The 16,552-nt window shown below is 46.5% G+C and overlaps 1 protein-coding gene across 2 annotated transcripts in view; it reads right to left on the minus strand.

Moving 5' to 3' along the window:
* The window catches only part of CycB (Cyclin B), a 116,052-nt gene that overhangs the window by 96,434 nt on the left and 3,066 nt on the right, over positions 1-16,552 (minus strand). The window contains exons 2-3 of one of the 2 annotated variants that reach the window (XM_065443859.2): positions 11,875-12,012; positions 3,014-3,250 (exon numbers count right to left, since the gene is read on the minus strand). In XM_065443859.2, coding sequence (XP_065299931.1) covers positions 3,014-3,250; positions 11,875-12,012 — 375 coding nt within the window. The remainder of the gene's footprint in view (positions 1-3,013; positions 3,251-11,874; positions 12,013-16,552) is intronic. The other variant, XM_065443860.2, reaches the window with a different exon arrangement.

The raw sequence follows: 16,552 nt of genomic DNA on the forward strand, positions 1-16,552 counted from the left end.
ATCGCAGGTGTACTACACATTTTTCAGCGCCTTGGCAAAGGTTTAACATTCACCCATGAGCTAACAAAGGATAATAATATTCAGTTTTTAGACAACGCTATAAGCTTCTGTGACGACCATGTGTGCTGGAAGTATAACCCAAGATCCCAAAAGAAATTGTTGCCCTACGATTCGGCTCATTCAAAAACGGTAAAGCGGGCAATAGCCACCCAGTGCATCATATCAGCCTTAAGGAAGTCCTGCACGCACAAAATACAGGAAAGCTTTGACAAGCAGATTGTAAGGCTGGAAGAAGCCGGTTTTCCGCAATCAGTCATTTTAGCAGTAGTGGAGGCAGTGCTCAAGAAGATAAAGACAGAAGGCAATGACGCTGAAGACGCAAGGGAGCGCAAAAATAAGAAAAGGACAGTCGTGCCTTATGTTCACAAGACTTCCCACAACTTAAAGAAGGTTGTGAAACGGTATGGAGTTGAGATAGCGTTCTCGGCTCCCGGCAAGCTCGCTAGGCTATGTTCGCGCATAGGAAATAGTAAAAATAACTTCCAAGGGTGCGGAACTAAGCACTCCATTTCCCACGTAGATTGCTGTGTTGGAGTAGTATATCAGATACCTCTATCATGCGGCAAGGTTTACATAGGCCAAACAGGAAGGTGTGTGAATGTGCGCTTGCGTGAACATGAATTGTCTATAAGAAATAAAACGAATGGGCACCTGCCTGTCCACTGCCTGGCGTGCACGTGCAAGCCGATAATGAAGGAAGTGAAGATTTTGTGCCGATGCCGAGATAGCCGAGCCAGAGAGCTACTCGAGGCGTACCACATCAGAAAGAAGGGGCAACAATGTGTCAGTGACACCTCAGTTTATTTACATCACAGTGAGATGAGGTTTATTGACGAGCGTAAGTAGGTCGCGTTTCGCTTATACAAGGTTTTACTTTTTTTTACCTTTGTTTATCTTTTTTCGCGCACGCGCAGTGGTGCATGTCGGCTGTGTACTTATATGTGTACATTGTGGAATAAAATTTAGTTGCAAGTCTGCGCCCGTCCTTGTCCCTCTCTGTCTTTGTGGTTCGTTTGTTCGCGCAGTTAAACAATGTTCGCCAATATCTACCAACTCGCCCAACAACAAGTTCTACTAGACTAGTAAGCCCTGCAGTACTCTGCTTGCAGCACTTGTGGGGTACCACTCTGCATGCGGCTAGGGCTGAAGGAGAGCTCTGGATCTAGCCCCACGCAGTAGCTTTGTGGTACTTTCCAACCGTAGCTCGGGAATCACGGCTACGTCGAGTTCGAATGAATAAGGCAACCGGCGGAGTCAACTGCAGTAACGCTTATTGCTACCAGCAATAAAGAACACTGGCAGAGGGGCATCCTCTCTGTAATAAGTAATAATAGGCTGGGATAGTCGGGCAAACGGCCGGGATAGTCGGGCAAACGAGGTCACTCACAGGTTGTGGCAGGTACTCTAGTCCGGCAGGTTAGGGGTCCGGCGTCAGAGAGGGGGTCTCCCCTAGTGGCGCTGTTTTGTACCTTTTTAACTGTGTGGGGGGAATGTCCTCCTCGCCCATCAGCTACCTGCCCGTGAGTTGGGGAGCAAGGGTGCGCATGTCGCAAGAGCGAGGGAGAAGCAGGAGAGGGCGTAGTGCGCCTCTCCCGTGTCAGTGCCACTCTCGACGACGCGGGGGAAGAAGGGTGCGTGTGCTTCCCACACACTCCAGGCTTTATGGATTTAGCTTTATGGCAAAAAAATTAGAGTTGTAACTGTCTTAGATCTTGATATTGTTGCCACAAACAAGCAGGATGAGCAAAAAGTTTGCGTTGAGAAAAACGGACGACTCAATTTGTTCGGGAATATAATGAAGTAATGAAGCCGCAGATTGTGCACGAGTTGAGTATCTTTAATCGAAAAAAATGTCATTTAATACGATCTGCCAATTACCAGTACTCCACATTTCGCGCGCAGCGACATTGTTCACGAGGAACGGGGGGTGCACGTTTGGATCATGCACGGCGAACTCCGTGCCGACGAGGCATCGCCGCAGATTGCGCACGAGATGAATATATTGTGAGAACAGTCACATTCTCCTTTGCCCACTGCTTCACCGGAACTTGCGCTTTAAACAAGGCAGCAGAGCACTTAGAGAATCTGAGCTTACGATAATGAAGCGAGTCGCCATCACATCTAAGCCAGCCGCAGCTGCATCAGCGTGAGCGAGAAAATTTTTGCTTGGTAGCTGGCATGAAGCAAAGTTTTGCTGTTTTTCTCGAGTCTTCACTTTTTCCAAATCATCGGGCTGCAGTGGTTTTTGCAGGAATGCTGCATGAACACCGGCCACTGCCAGAACTGCTTTCATCTGCTAAGCCTATTCCGCAGTCACGGAGGGAGACTCCAGTAACGCTCAGCATGGGTAGCAAACTATTACTGGCATCTTCCAAAGCTACTATGCACTTTTGAAAGATTAAAACCCCTCGTTTCTTCTGTTCACTGAATTTATGGCTTGTAGCAACCTGAATTTGACCTTGTTTCATGCCAAGTTTCGCATGCTTGAGCAGACGGCGAACATTTGCTAATGGCATGTTATGCTTGCGGTCACGTGTCTCAGTCGACCAATGCGATTGTGCATTGAGACAACTTTTTCTCCGGCTTTTTCTTCTGGCCGTTCAGCGCACAAAGTAATAGTGGTGCAAAAACTAAACGAAAAGTGTGGCTCTTTCAAACAAGACCAAGATGGCTGTAATTGGAAACTCAGAACGGCAAGTGCGCACCACGGAAAAAGGCCCTTTTTTTGCACGTTTCTCAGTAAATACACAGCTCGCCAATGTCATATAGAACACCAAAATGAAACAACCAAAACAATTGTCCAAGATGCACGAAAATTTCAGAGATGATGCATCAGACACTAGAATCCAGAAAAGAGTTTTTTCGGACTGTAAGACCCGTGTCCCCCCTTAAGGATCTAAAAAAACACCCTGCAGACATGCAATAATGGATGCATCGTGCAACACACACATACCTCAAGGTATGCCATGTAGTCGAAGATCTCCTGTGCATACTGGGCACACATTTGGGGCTCCTCAAGGTCACCCGCATCTATGTCGGGCACACCAGGTGGCAGCAAAGAGGCTGAGAATGCCTGTCCCTCAGCGTCTGGCTTATGCTCTGCATTGATGGCAGCCTTCTGCAGGCTCTGGGACAGGGCGGCCACATCCTCCGGCTTGCTGGCCGTGCTCTGTTGGAGACGGCACGTACCCTTGAAAGGAATTGCTGGTCACTAGTGCGCTCGCAGGCTCAACAGTGTAGATGACAGGACAGCTGAAACAGACTATGCAACTCGGCACATTGTTTCTGTTGCACTTGTCCTATCTTCTGCTTTACATAATGAATGTAAATGCAACCCATAATGAATGCAAGCCCACTTCACAATACTTGTAGTGCGTGATAGGTCATTATAGCCGTAATTGTCAAGGTGTTGACTAATCATGATGGCTAGGCCAACGGAAAGGTACCATTTACTTAGGGAAGCATACTGTGCAAAACACGTAAGTGGACAAACGGACTGATGCAAAGCTGACTCATTTTATTTCAGACAAAAGTCAACAATTTACCAGATTTATTCGAATCTAGGCAGAGTTTTTTTTTCAAGTAATCATATACTAAATTCTAGGGTCGGCTTAGATTAAGATTTTTGAAAAATTCACCAGCTTGTAATTGAAAATGATAAATATGGTGCACCGCTAGCACCATCTAGAAAAATCGATATCACAGCTGCTACTAGACGCGCCAGTAGTCAATCGAAGTACATGCCATTTAGACCTGCGTCGTATCAGTATCATGGCTAAGTATCGGCGTGCATCGCGGCATTATCATAATGGCACCAAACAGGCAATGCCACAAACGAAAAGTTGGGCTAGCCACAGAGGCTTTGTCAAACGTTCCAAGCCGGGTGGGACTTAAGCATCGATGAGAAAAACGTCCGTCATTGGAGAGGGCAACGGGAGACGCCATTTGCGTGTGCCGCAATGAGGAGATGACAGCAATAAGAGAGGCAACAGAGTGTGCCGCATTTCAACACATACAAGCCATGCTGCACTGTCTGCGCAAGCGTAGACGCGCGAACGCGAGCTTGCGTGCGTCTGCAAGCATACGAGGCCAGCAGCGATGATGTAGACAGCTCGGTATGTTCATATTAAATAAATGCTCTTTTCATTTTGTGAACGCTGTCCTCACTTTCTTGTTTGCCTTACATTCGAGGCAAGCACCGCTTTTTCTGCTTTGGACATTCTGGATCGGCATAGAATCGGGGCCAGCCTAGATTACAGTAAATACGGTAAGGAGTAAATACGGTACCATACATACACAATGTGGCAGCACACATTCAGTGCGAAATATGGGCAATATGACTGCATCGAGAACCTATCCTTGTTCAGTATGAGATGCCCTTGCATGGCTATGGAGTAATCAGCTGAACACACAAAACATTTAAGCTAAATGCCAACAGCAGGTGGGGCAAATGTCAGTGGTCTTCACATTCCAAGATAAGGCCGTGACCATTTCTCCTTTTTAACTCTCCTCCTCCAATACACCTACATCAAGCCCCGCTAACAATGCCAAAGGTTCCAAACCTCTGAAAACGCATGCAAAAACAAGTAGCTTTTCATTTTTGCCATAATAGATTTACTGTCAATTCTCATTTTGAGACTATTCCATGCAGTAAGTATTCATGCATATCTTGGCATAAACCACGCTTTGTGAAAAGCTTGGAACTTTTTTGGGGGTGCTGCCAATCACGTATGGGTGTTTACGGGATGCACCCGCGTGGCGAGATGAAAGAATGGCACAACAGTCGAACCCAACTATATCTAAACCGTTTACGTCGAATTCTTTAGATCGAATATCTGAACACTATAGTTACAATGAGTATATATAGATAAAGTTACGCTTACATAGAACAAAAATAGCAGCAACTCCCAATATATTGCTACGGAACAGTATTTGCGATCACGAAGAGGTGAGCAGTGTGAAGACGACAACGATTGGAGGCTAGCGCGGGCTGTTGCCTCTTGGCCAAGCGCGGCGTATTTTCTTGTAAATATACTTGTATATAGCTTTTCATCTGCGTCTTCCTACGTAACAATATTGAACGTCAAGCAGCGGAAAAATGCCCCAAGAAGTAGGCTTTCCCTCATGGTGGCAAGGAAACTCAGCAGCAAGGCTCCGTCAAACCGCTCTCCCTACCGTGACCGTACTGCGTCGAGCAAGCCGTCGACAATCCCATGCAAGAAATGATCCTGGCCTGCCTGCAGCACTTGCTCAGACAGCCAATCGGAGGCTTTTGTGCCCTCGTCGTGCAAGATGGCGCAAGTGGAAGTTGTCTCGCTGCTTTTCAGGTTGATTGTGTTTGCGCCTCGCGATCCTTCTGCCGTAGTGTTGCCATGACGAAGCGGCAGAATTCGCCTTTCGCCGTGAAGCTGAAAATAAAAAATTGGGTTGAATGTGGTGAGAAGTCAGATGCCCCGTAGCGTGAAAGATTCCCAGTGGCACACTCAGCACAATTCTGAAGAATAAGGGGGAGATTAGGGCTAAAACGGACAAACTTGTGACCCGGTGCCCGTGCCACCTGACGCGTACACACGGCCGTGTACAAGTGGTTCATTCGAAATTGCTTTAGACGTGCCACCTTCCGGGTGCCCCATGATGACTCAATTCTGATGAGTGCGACAAAGTCGTTGCTGATGTTGGCGAAGTTTGGAGCGAGCTGTCAGAATTTCTGGAAGCCATTGACAAATCAACGGTCGATGAGTTTGTGAGTGCAGATGGTGTCGCGACCAAGGGACAGCACAAAAACGAAGACTGCCGACATCGCACCGAGCACAAGTTAAAGTGGGCACAATGAGGAAAGCAACGACGGTCCACTGCCTATGTCCTCCGAGGTGATTGGTGCACTCGCACTAGTCCGGTGCTTCTGTGCGAATGTGGAAGGCTGTGGCCTCAGCTGCTCCGACTCCTTAGACAATGGGAGAAGTGTGTTCGTTGCGGGCAGCGAAATAGCTTAAGCAGAAGAAAATACAGGACTATTTCACGTGAAACTAAACTAGTTTCATCAATGAAGTGATTTTATAAATGGTATGTGCTTTAGCTGGCTATCTGTATTACAGCGCACAGTGCCATTGGTAGCGTACTGCACACATTTAGAAAGCATAGTGAGCATTCACAAGTACATGTTATGCGAATAGGATGTATTAAAACGCATGTGGTATGTGCGCTTTTATTATACGTGGTGTAGAATAAAAAATTCGTGCCACGTACGTTGCGTATGATAAAATCAAAACCCAAGTCACACCTCCAATGGTAAATCGCATGCATTGTATAAATCGAACAAAATTAACTGCACTAAACGTAGAGATCGGTCGCTCGGGAGCATGCCGGATCTTTTGAGCCTCTCTAAAAAGTGAGTGAGCCGTGGTTCGGTAAAAGTGAAGTACAGTTCTTTTGGAGAGAGGAAGCCAGTTCTGTCTTGTTCAGTAAGCCGTGCCAAACCGTTCCGTCAGAGCCAGGTCTTCTGCCTAGTGCGACTTTCGCACCATCTATTAGAAGTGTGACAAAGCAACTGCCCTCCTGCCCTTACTGGCAGGAGTCGCAACCACTTCTGCAGGACTCATTTGAGGGATCGCCAGACGTTTGCGCAGGCACGTGTAAGAGTAGGCACGAGAGAGAAAATCTGAGTGATTTTGCTCCTTGAATATGGGGCTCACGCGCTGGAATTTGGAACACACTGTGGCACCACCTAGCGGTGGTCAACGAAATTGGCTGGGTAGTGTGGAAAATACGTCGTCCGTTGAGTAACACGAGTCTCACTTGTTGTGCGCTTTGTTTTGAGTTTTGTGTGTATATCTCACTCGAAAAGTGTTCAATATGTACGCAGGGCATGGTGCGCTGCAGAATGCAGCACAGGTCATGGAGTGCACATGCTTTCTTGTCCGACAAACCATGCTGAAGGCAGGTGGACCCGGCGAGTGGAGGCGGGTGGACCTGCTGTGCAGTGTGCCCAAGCATTGCGACTCCACTGTTATTGATGCATGGTGAATTGTCATGAGGGTCATGGGCCTAATGCGGAATTTTCAACATACTGTGCGACAACTTGGCTGCGAGAGATGTCTCTCGCTGGGTAGCACAAGTCGCAGCTTCCCGCATTAGGTTACTAGCGGGTCCTGTCAGCGGGCTGTATGCACCCGGTGTCTTGATTTGTGTGTGTGGTCAGAATTCATTTCCTGTTTTATTCTGCTGTTCAGCTATCGGAAAAAGCACCTGCGTTCAGTGTGAGTAGCCTGTGGATCAGCTTGTCAAGAGTGCTTAGACATGAAAAATCTTAATTTTAGCTTAACCATGAAAAATGCAGTCGTCTCTATAGGTGCATGCAGATGATTTCTTTTCATTAGAAAACTGGTCGCACAGGAATTTACGGGACCAAAAGCAATTCCTTATGGTGAAGTGGCCCACCTAATAAAGCAAAGTTCATATAGAGCCGTTGAAACTGTTTCAGAACGCATTGCTGAGAGAACAAGCAAAGGATAATAGCAAGCAATACATTACAACAAGAACAAGCAATAAAATTACAGCTAATTTACCCCGATAGAGGCAACATTCCCAGAGTTTCTCCAGACTACTCAATATCCCTGAGAATTCCCGGTTTTCCCAGTTGGTGCACACCCTGTAAAGATTCTGGTGATCAGCGTTTCCCCAGCCAGAAAGGAAAACAGAAATCCACACGTTTTTAGGGATGGTAGGTTATTACCAACACTACATCAAGGGCTTCTCGGAGGTTGCTAGCTCACTTAGACACATTGAAGAAAGATGCCCCTAATTGGGCATTTGCTTCCTTGAAAGCTGCACTCGCAGATAAGCCAGTCCTCGCAAGTCCGGACTGCAAGGCCCTTTCTTATGCAGTGTGACGCCAGCGAAAAAGGGGTGGGTGTAGTATTAAGCCAAGAGAACAAGCATAGGCACGAACAACTGATTCTGTAAGTGAGCCGAAAGTTGACTGCTCGCGAACAAGCCTACAGTACCACAGAAAAAGAATGCGCATGCCTGGTGCGGCCTGTAATAATAATAATATATGGGGTTTTACGTGCCAAAACCACTTTATGATTATGAGGCACGCCGTAGTGGAGGACTCCGGAAATTTAGACCACCTGGGGTTCTTTAACGTGCACCTAAATCTAAGTACACGGGTGTTTTCGCATTTCGCCCCCATCGAAATGCGGACGCCGTGGCCGGGATTCGATCCCGCGACCTCGTGCTCAGCAGCCTAACACCATAGCCACTGAGCAACCACGGCGGGTAGGTGGTGCGGCCTGTAGAAAAGCTCTTGTGTTACTTGTCATGTTCAGAATTTATTTTTATTACAGATCATAGGCCGCTCACGTGGCTTCAACAAATGTCGAACAAAAATAGTAGATTGCTACGTTGGAGCCTCAGTTTGCAACTGTAAGCGTTCAAGGTTAAACACAAGAAAGGATCTCTGTATGCAAATGCAGATGGCCTGAGCAGGGCCTTCTCTCACTCGGCGTCACTAGGCAGTAATGCAGCAAAGCATTCACTCTGAATTTATCCGGCCTGGGCCTGTCAGGGGGCCTCACTAGTCGTCAGTTCTGTTCCTTTTATAAAGATTCCAAAACCATCTGCGTATCGGGTCGGGCCACATATGGCGGTTGTGGTGCTTGCCTTTTTGCCTATGCCCAGTATCTTGGCCATGAACGCCTCAACGAGCAACCCTCCGACGTCTGCAGTCACCCAAGAACCTGGTGCCCGATCCGTCTACCCCACAGTAACTCAATACTCCAGAACCACTTCACACCACGGGCTCCTCTGTCAAGAATGTGCCCGATTTGGCCATGGACACCTCCACGAGCAATCCTATGGCCTCTGGGGTCCCCAGAGGTCCTGGCACCCTATCCATTTACGCATCAGTAGCGCCCAGTACGCCGGAATCACTCCGCAGCCTGGACCCACCTGGTGAGACTTCGCCCGCTTGAACTGCTTAAAAGGAAACACAAAGTGCTGTTCTGTCAACCTCGACAAACTTTCGAAAGTGCGTTCTTGTTGCAAGGTGGACCTTCTGGGAACACTCAACCCCCCCCCCTCCATTCTTCCGTGGCGAGGAGCTGTTGCACTCACGCGGATGCCCGGTGCCGTGGATGCCCGAAGCCCGGTCAGCCTGTCAGCGTGATAATGTTGATAACGTAATGTCAGCGTGATAATGGTTGTTATCGTGAGGAGGGTTGAGTTTTTCTCTCCCTTCGTGAAGGCGAGGCTTTTAAAGAGGATAGCGGAGCCACGCCGAGGATGTTGTGTATCTAACGGCAGCAGTTATGCCAGATTAAAATAATGTTCGCCGTTCGGCGTCATATTCTTGTCTCGGCTAGGAGCCCTGCTCGGCCAAACTTAACAAGACCGACAGCAGAGATGGTTTCATTCTCAGTCAAGATTTCGAGATATCTGCAATTTGGCCCCAAAATACTCCTGAGATAAAGAGCAATAAATACGTGGCACGTATGGAAAATTTCAGTGCCGCAGCAAATTTTGACTTGGCTGCTTTTTCTAGATATGCGAGTAAGAGTTAACGAGGTACTACTGTATATGATAACAGCACCGAATAAGTGTGCATTTCTAGCGGAAAATTTGTGCTGTAGGAAAGGACCGCAAATGCAACATTAGCACTATGCAACTTCACACGCATAGGCCCGCTTCTATGTAATGAACATATGAAATAAGGTTCTATTCATTTGAGCTGACGTTTTTGTATGCAGGTGCATCGTGCGGTCATCACAGCTGTGGCTGACAACCTTTGCCAGGTAGAAAAACAAAAAACAAACGTGGTCTTCTTCCGAAAGAAGAGCACTGTTTAATGTATGCACAGTCGCCCACAAGAAAAGTGGCAAACAGGCATGGAATCCCCGTTGCTTTTCCTGTTTCAAATAAGCTTGCTGAGCTTTGCCTGAGGTTCAGCACAGAAGGAGCCAGATGATGCGGCTGCGGAATAAAGCCTGCCGAAACATGAAATATGCCACGGACGTGGTATACAAATGTGTATGCTCCCCTGCTGCATGAATGAATGTGCAGGGGAACATGCATTGTCAATTCGAAAAGAGGAGCGAACTTGGCAACAAACTGCAATGCATGCAAAGGATGTGAACTAGTGTTCAAGAACATTCTAGGCACAAGCAAGAGCAAAATAATCCGTGAGCTTTTAGAAGCGTTTAACCTCAATGAAAAGGGCGATTACTGTAAGTGATACTTCTGTCACCTTCCATGACGTAGAAAAGTTCTGCACAGTTTTTGCCGACTTCAAGCAAGCTTGATTTGCCATCTCTTCGTCCCCCTCCTTTTCGGCACATGTGAACAATGCTTACACATGCAGTTTCCTAACGAATAAAACCAGATTATAGGTTGCACTCTTTCCATCTACTTTGTTTTTCCTGTGTTTGTCCTTTTGAATGAGCAACTCCTCCTAACATAGCCATGCACCAACTCGCCCAGCAAGAAGTTTGTCTAAACACTAACACTACAAAACGACAACTACAAATCTGAGTTTGTCGTTACACCTGTGTAAGTGAAGACAGGCAATTCACATGCGACACGAAGCTCTTGTGTGTGAATGGCTCCTTCATTAATGTTACAACACCTACACCATAGCAAAGCAGCACCGGAAATGTACAGTGCTCAGCAATTGAACCGCGATGCTTTGAGCACATAGCTGGCACCTTTTTCCGCCACAGGTGAGCACTAGGTGACCGACCCGGGACTAACAATGCAGTCACGCTCAGTCGCAAAGGTTCTCGCTTTTACTGCATACCTCGCTGCATCAGCTCAGTGTACCCTGCGCTTGTAGTCTGTGCAAAAAGCGCCGGCAACCATGCGTTTCGAGTATAACTTTTCAATTGTAGAGAACTGTACATACTGTTGCATACAGACTGCACATATCCAGACTTTTTATTGTTCCATCTGGCAAGACCCTCATGAAAAACAATTGGCCTAACCAGCTTTAGTCATATTGTTACGTAGGAAGACGCAGACGAAAAGCTATGTACAAATATATTTACAAGGAAAATACGCTGCGCTTGGCCAAGAGGCAACAGCCCGCGCTAGCTTCTAATCGTCGTCGTCGTCCTCGCACTGCTGGCCTTTCGTGATCGCACATATTGTGCCGTAGCACTACCCCCGGCTGCAAAAGCGCCGTCCCGGAGCGACTAAAGATCGGACTCGGAAGCAGTGTAGTAGGCCTTAGTGTCGTCGCCGGGAGCCATGAAGGAAGGCTCGACGTACCGTCCACTGCGAAGCTCCGTGACGAGGTACAGGGAACGTCCACCTCCACCAGATATGTTACGTAGGAAGACGCAGACGAAAAGCTATGTACAAATATATTTACAAGGAAAATACGCTGCGCTTGGCCAAGAGGCAACAGCCCGCGCTAGCTTCTAATCGTCGTCGTCGTCTTCACACTGCTGGCCTTTCGTGATCGCACATATTGTGCCGTAGCAATATTTCAGTAACTGCTTGTGCACCCAAAAACAACCTGTTTGATCAAGTTTAGTTTCACGTGGCATCTCAGCAACACAAACAAGAAAATAACGACAGCATTCAATAAATGTAGCCGGCGGCAGCACCTATCACATGATGCCATTACATTCGCGGTGCTGCCGCACAAAGGCAACCAGTCAAAACTTCTCATGCCAGGCGCCCATAGAAAGACAATGTAATGAGGGTTTTCAGAGATGAGATGCTCAGTGCCATCATGTCACCCAAACTAGCACTGCTGCTCGCTCTACTGAAAAAGCTCTGCACTCATATGCATGCGTTCCATTCTCCCAATCTTGCCTTTGGAGCTGGCAGTCTGTTGGGCTGGCGCAGTGGTGGTCGCTGCGAGGACTGTTTCACTGGCTTCTGGCCAGCAGTGGCTGCCTTCTGGCTGGCTGGGGCGGGCTTCTTAGCAGCTGTCAGGTTCTCTAACCCAGCCTGCACCAAAGCAACATAAAAAAGCAAGCATGTCCAGCCACTGACCATGTTTTGCAAAATCGGAAGAACTGATGTGCTGCTAATCTCTGGAAAATTAAGGAAGCTTGCATAAAATCGAAACAAATGGAGATAAAAATGGATCTCATATTCAAAACAGGCACATACCATTAGATAGTAAGTTTGCAGTACCATAACTTAAAGAATATTGATTAATGAAAAATGTTTGGTCTTCACCTAAACGTGGAACTAATGGTACATTGTAGACCATTTCTTTCTTTAAATAAGGTCCCTGTCCTCACTATCTGAGAACTTAGTGGCAAGCCTCAGAGGCTAGGTACAATGTCTTGGTACTGGCTACGCCACTGGCTTGGTTCCTACGTCGGGCAAGTAGCAGCATGAAATATGACTGGGTGGGCAAGCCCAAAAGCATCACACTTTCCACTCCTAGCTTATGTATCAAGACAAGGAGCAACAAACTTGACACAGAAAGTACTGCAAGCAACGCATTTGTTGTTATATCAGAGACTTCAGTGTTGCCCATTTTCCCTACTTGGCGTGAGCAAACGTGACCCAAAAGTGGCGTTGCAGGGTACCTTTAAGAAATTGTGGCATCCAACAGTTCCTTGCCACATTGAGCAACACCAATAGTAGACTCGCTAAGAATACTGTGCTGTGTTCACCGAAATACCACAGCTGCACTACTTGACCCACGTCTTTGTTTCAATGCGTTAACCTTGGAAACAATAGGCACAAGGTCAACAACACCAGTCAAGCCTGTATGTGCCTCTATGGATTGTCGGTTTCTTCCCAAGACAACTTTACAGCACTTGCCAGTTGCCTTTTGAGATCACAATGGTATTTTGTTAGCACACCACAGTGGTTCACACATACCCAGAATGAGTATTCTAAGCCCCTGAGCAAAGAGTAGCAAAGCACACCACTGGTATCTTGGCATCTTCAAGTCATACTTGCACAGTGCACATACATACAACACCATAAGGTGCTACCAATGTCTTCCAATACTTTCAATCTGGTCACAAAACTTGTGCATAACATTATGGGAGAGCTACGTATATAGTGGGCGCACCACAGCGCAAGCAGAAAGTGGACTGGAGCACACATTAATGAATGCCATGGGCATTCTATGCATGTGCTTGCTATGGCACAAGGGTCCATTGCCTATATTGGCGTGCGAATATTGCAGCGTGCATATGGCCACCATGTTTCTGTACAGCGTTCAACAATTTCTTAACTACAACGCCTCGATTTATTTTCAGGTTCAACTGCATTGGCAACAGCGGCTTAATTCATCATTCAAATTGATTGAATAAATGAATGAATGAATGCGTGGTGTTTATTGGCACAAGGGCCAGGTATGGCCAAAGAGTGCCATGTCCATGGTAATGAGTTCGCAGTGTAGTTACAAGTTGTACGAAATAGATGCGATGTGGCTGTAAAGGGGCCTTAAATATAGTTGCTCTAAAGTGCATAATTTGTATATGTAATAAGAATATGGCGATGCCAAATGACGTGTACTATGAGCATTAAAATGCATTGCGAAAGAATGATACAATATACAACATATGTCAGATGCTATTGCCTCATTAGAGCACTTGAAACACAAGGGCCTAGAGACATGTGCTATAAAAAACAACTATCACAACGGCATTTTCTCGAAAGAGGATGCACTAAGAATGTAATGGACTTGTAACATGTAGGATAACACCATTGAAAAACTGAGGACTGCTTTGGCATTAAAAAGCGGTTCTTTACCAAGAAACAGCCGGGTGAAGTGGGAGACAATAGCGGTATGCCAGAAGAAAATGTTTCTCTCAGCTTCCCCTTTCAGACACTCCAGTAGGACGTGGACGTCAGCCTCTCCCCGCATCTACCACAGGTTGGAGGGTCATTTCCAGAAAGAAAATTATGGGTCCCAAATGTGTGTCCTATTCTGTCAGAACAGGACATCTGTCTGCTGCGATGTTGTTGTGGGCCGCCAAAAACCTAACTGTAGCTTTATCACGCGCAGCTTATCAGTTTCTGCATCCCACTTGCGTTGCCAGTGGTTTCAAGTTTCTTTCATAAGAAAGGCTTCAGATCTGTGACAGGGACAGCAGCGCTAAGATTAACAGCATGCGATGCAACTGACCTGACCATCTTGACCACCAGAATGTGGCCCTCGATGGCCCTATGGCCAGGCACCCAGAATATAATGATATGCTGGTTACATATGTATGCTTTACACAAGACTGAATAGAGTTCACTAAATACTGGATTTGTGTGTATAGAGCGACATCAAGCTTTCACGGCGCTTAGGGAGTGTGTATACATAACTGCTTTGTGGAGTTTTGATTTTCTTATATGCTTCATAACTAACAATAGTGCGTAGGCCTTGGCCATAAATATACTTGTTTCCGGATGCAGTACATCGAATTCCGAGAGGGATGGACCGACGGCTGCGTAGGTCACCCCGGCAGCAACTTTGAAGCGTCTGTGTAGAACTCTGTGCAGGAGTGCTTGTACTGAAGTTCTAGGAAGTGCATTCGGATTTCAACCTCTGGAGCGTGCTTTGTAACGCCTACAACGGATGTGTCCCACCACCTGCCACTCCCAAGGAGGTAAAAGCATGGTTGGATGCATTAGGCGATGCTCGAGCAGTGGGACAGCCATTTCGTCATTAAGCTCCCTCGCATGCAGCGAGAAAGGCGTCCTACAGAGGATTGATTGCAGAAAAGTGTAGCAAACGTCATATTGGTAATGGTATTAAAACATGGACGTTCATGATTAGAGTGGATTCTGAGAAAATATGTGAGGCTGATGTATGTTTTCTGCAAGTGGAGTGACCACTCATTTGATTCTGCATACAAGCATTCAATCAAGCTTGTCCTGAAAGCGCCAGTGCCTAAGCGGATACCTAGACGGTGGACAGCATCCAGCATCATTAGCCGACTCAGGGCGGCAGAGTTATCTACAATGGCACCGTAGTCCAATCGTGACCGAATTAGGCTCCTGTAAAGATTCATTAAACACTTCCTGTCACTACCCCATGTAGTGCAGGGCAGAAGTTCAGGACAGTTAATTATTTTTGGACATCTTTCTTTAAAATATTTAATGTGTGGAATGAAAGTGAGCCTATAGTCAAGTATAATACCTAGAAATTTGTGCTCTTTGTTGACAGGTATTTGTTCACACACTTCTACACGAGGTTACAGGATTTGAAACCTATTTGAATGTCGTCGACGTAGACAATAAAAATGGCAGGTGGTTATGAAGCATGAAGTGTGGTCATCTTAACAATAAAGAGTGTGCTGAGTACACCTCCCTGGGGTACACCAGTTTCCTGTTTCAATGGACATGACAGTACATTGCCGATTTTTACCCGGAAGGTATGATTGGACAAATAACTATCAGGTTTAGCATATTGCCATGGATGCCCATTTCGGACAAGTCTCAAGATTCTGTAGCACCACGTTGTGTTGTATGCCTTCTCTATATCGAGGAATACAGATAAGAAAAACTGTACAAATGCATCACAGGTATTTCCATCAATACGTACAAGATGATCGTTTGTGGACCACCCTTCTCTGAAGCCACGCTGATAGGGATAAAGAATTTTGCTCAGCTCAAGGAAATGGATGAGTCGCCGATTAATCTTTCCAAATACCTTACAAAGGCAACTTGTGAGAGCTATCAGGCAATAACTTGCCACAGAGGAAGGGTCTTCACCCAGTTCCAAAACAGTGACCACAATGGCTTCTTTCCATACGGTTGGAAGGTATCTGCAAGCCCAAATAGCGTTCAAAAGTGCGAGTAGTGTAACTTGTGTGCGAGTGAGCTAGTTTTTTTATCATTTCATACATGACTGTCAGATCCCGGTGCAGAGCTCTTCCACGAGATCAAGGCAGCTTCAACTCGGCAATACTAAAAGGACAGTTGTACGATTCATTCTGTCAGCATTTACGTATAAATGGCTTGCACTCTTCTGTATGTTTATAATTGAGAAAGGATAGTGAATGGGTTGAGATTTACACGCTCACGAAGTGCACCCCTAGCAAGTCTGCCTGGTCTTCTTGCAAGGTGTCGCCCTGTGTGTTTACCAAAGGGAGTGAATATATTTGGCACCCTGTTACCTTATTAAGCCTGTTCCAGACTGTTTGGCCTCATCTGTATACGAGTTGATACTTGATAAGAACTTCTGACAAATCTCTTCTGGCCTGTGTGTGTTCTCCTGCCCTGGGACTTCTTAAAGTTAAGATTCTCCACAGTGAAAGAAGTGCATAGCAACCCCCACACTTTGTTCCGTTTCTTACGAGCGTTCCTACATTTTGTTCCACCACGGGACATGCCATTTGCATGCCACAGCACTTCAGATATGCATTTAGAAGCGGCATCTTTTATTAGGGTTGTAAAATACTCCACAGCAGCATTAATTCCTAAAGAAGAGATGTCAGCCATTGAGCTACTAGTAAGAGTGCGGAATTTCTCGCACTGTATCAACCTTCCACCGAGGAGCCTGTGGTGTATATTCGTTTTCTTTGGA

This window comes from Dermacentor albipictus, chromosome 7 (assembly GCF_038994185.2).
Source record: "Dermacentor albipictus isolate Rhodes 1998 colony chromosome 7, USDA_Dalb.pri_finalv2, whole genome shotgun sequence".
NCBI classification, from domain to species: Eukaryota; Metazoa; Arthropoda; class Arachnida; order Ixodida; family Ixodidae; genus Dermacentor; species Dermacentor albipictus.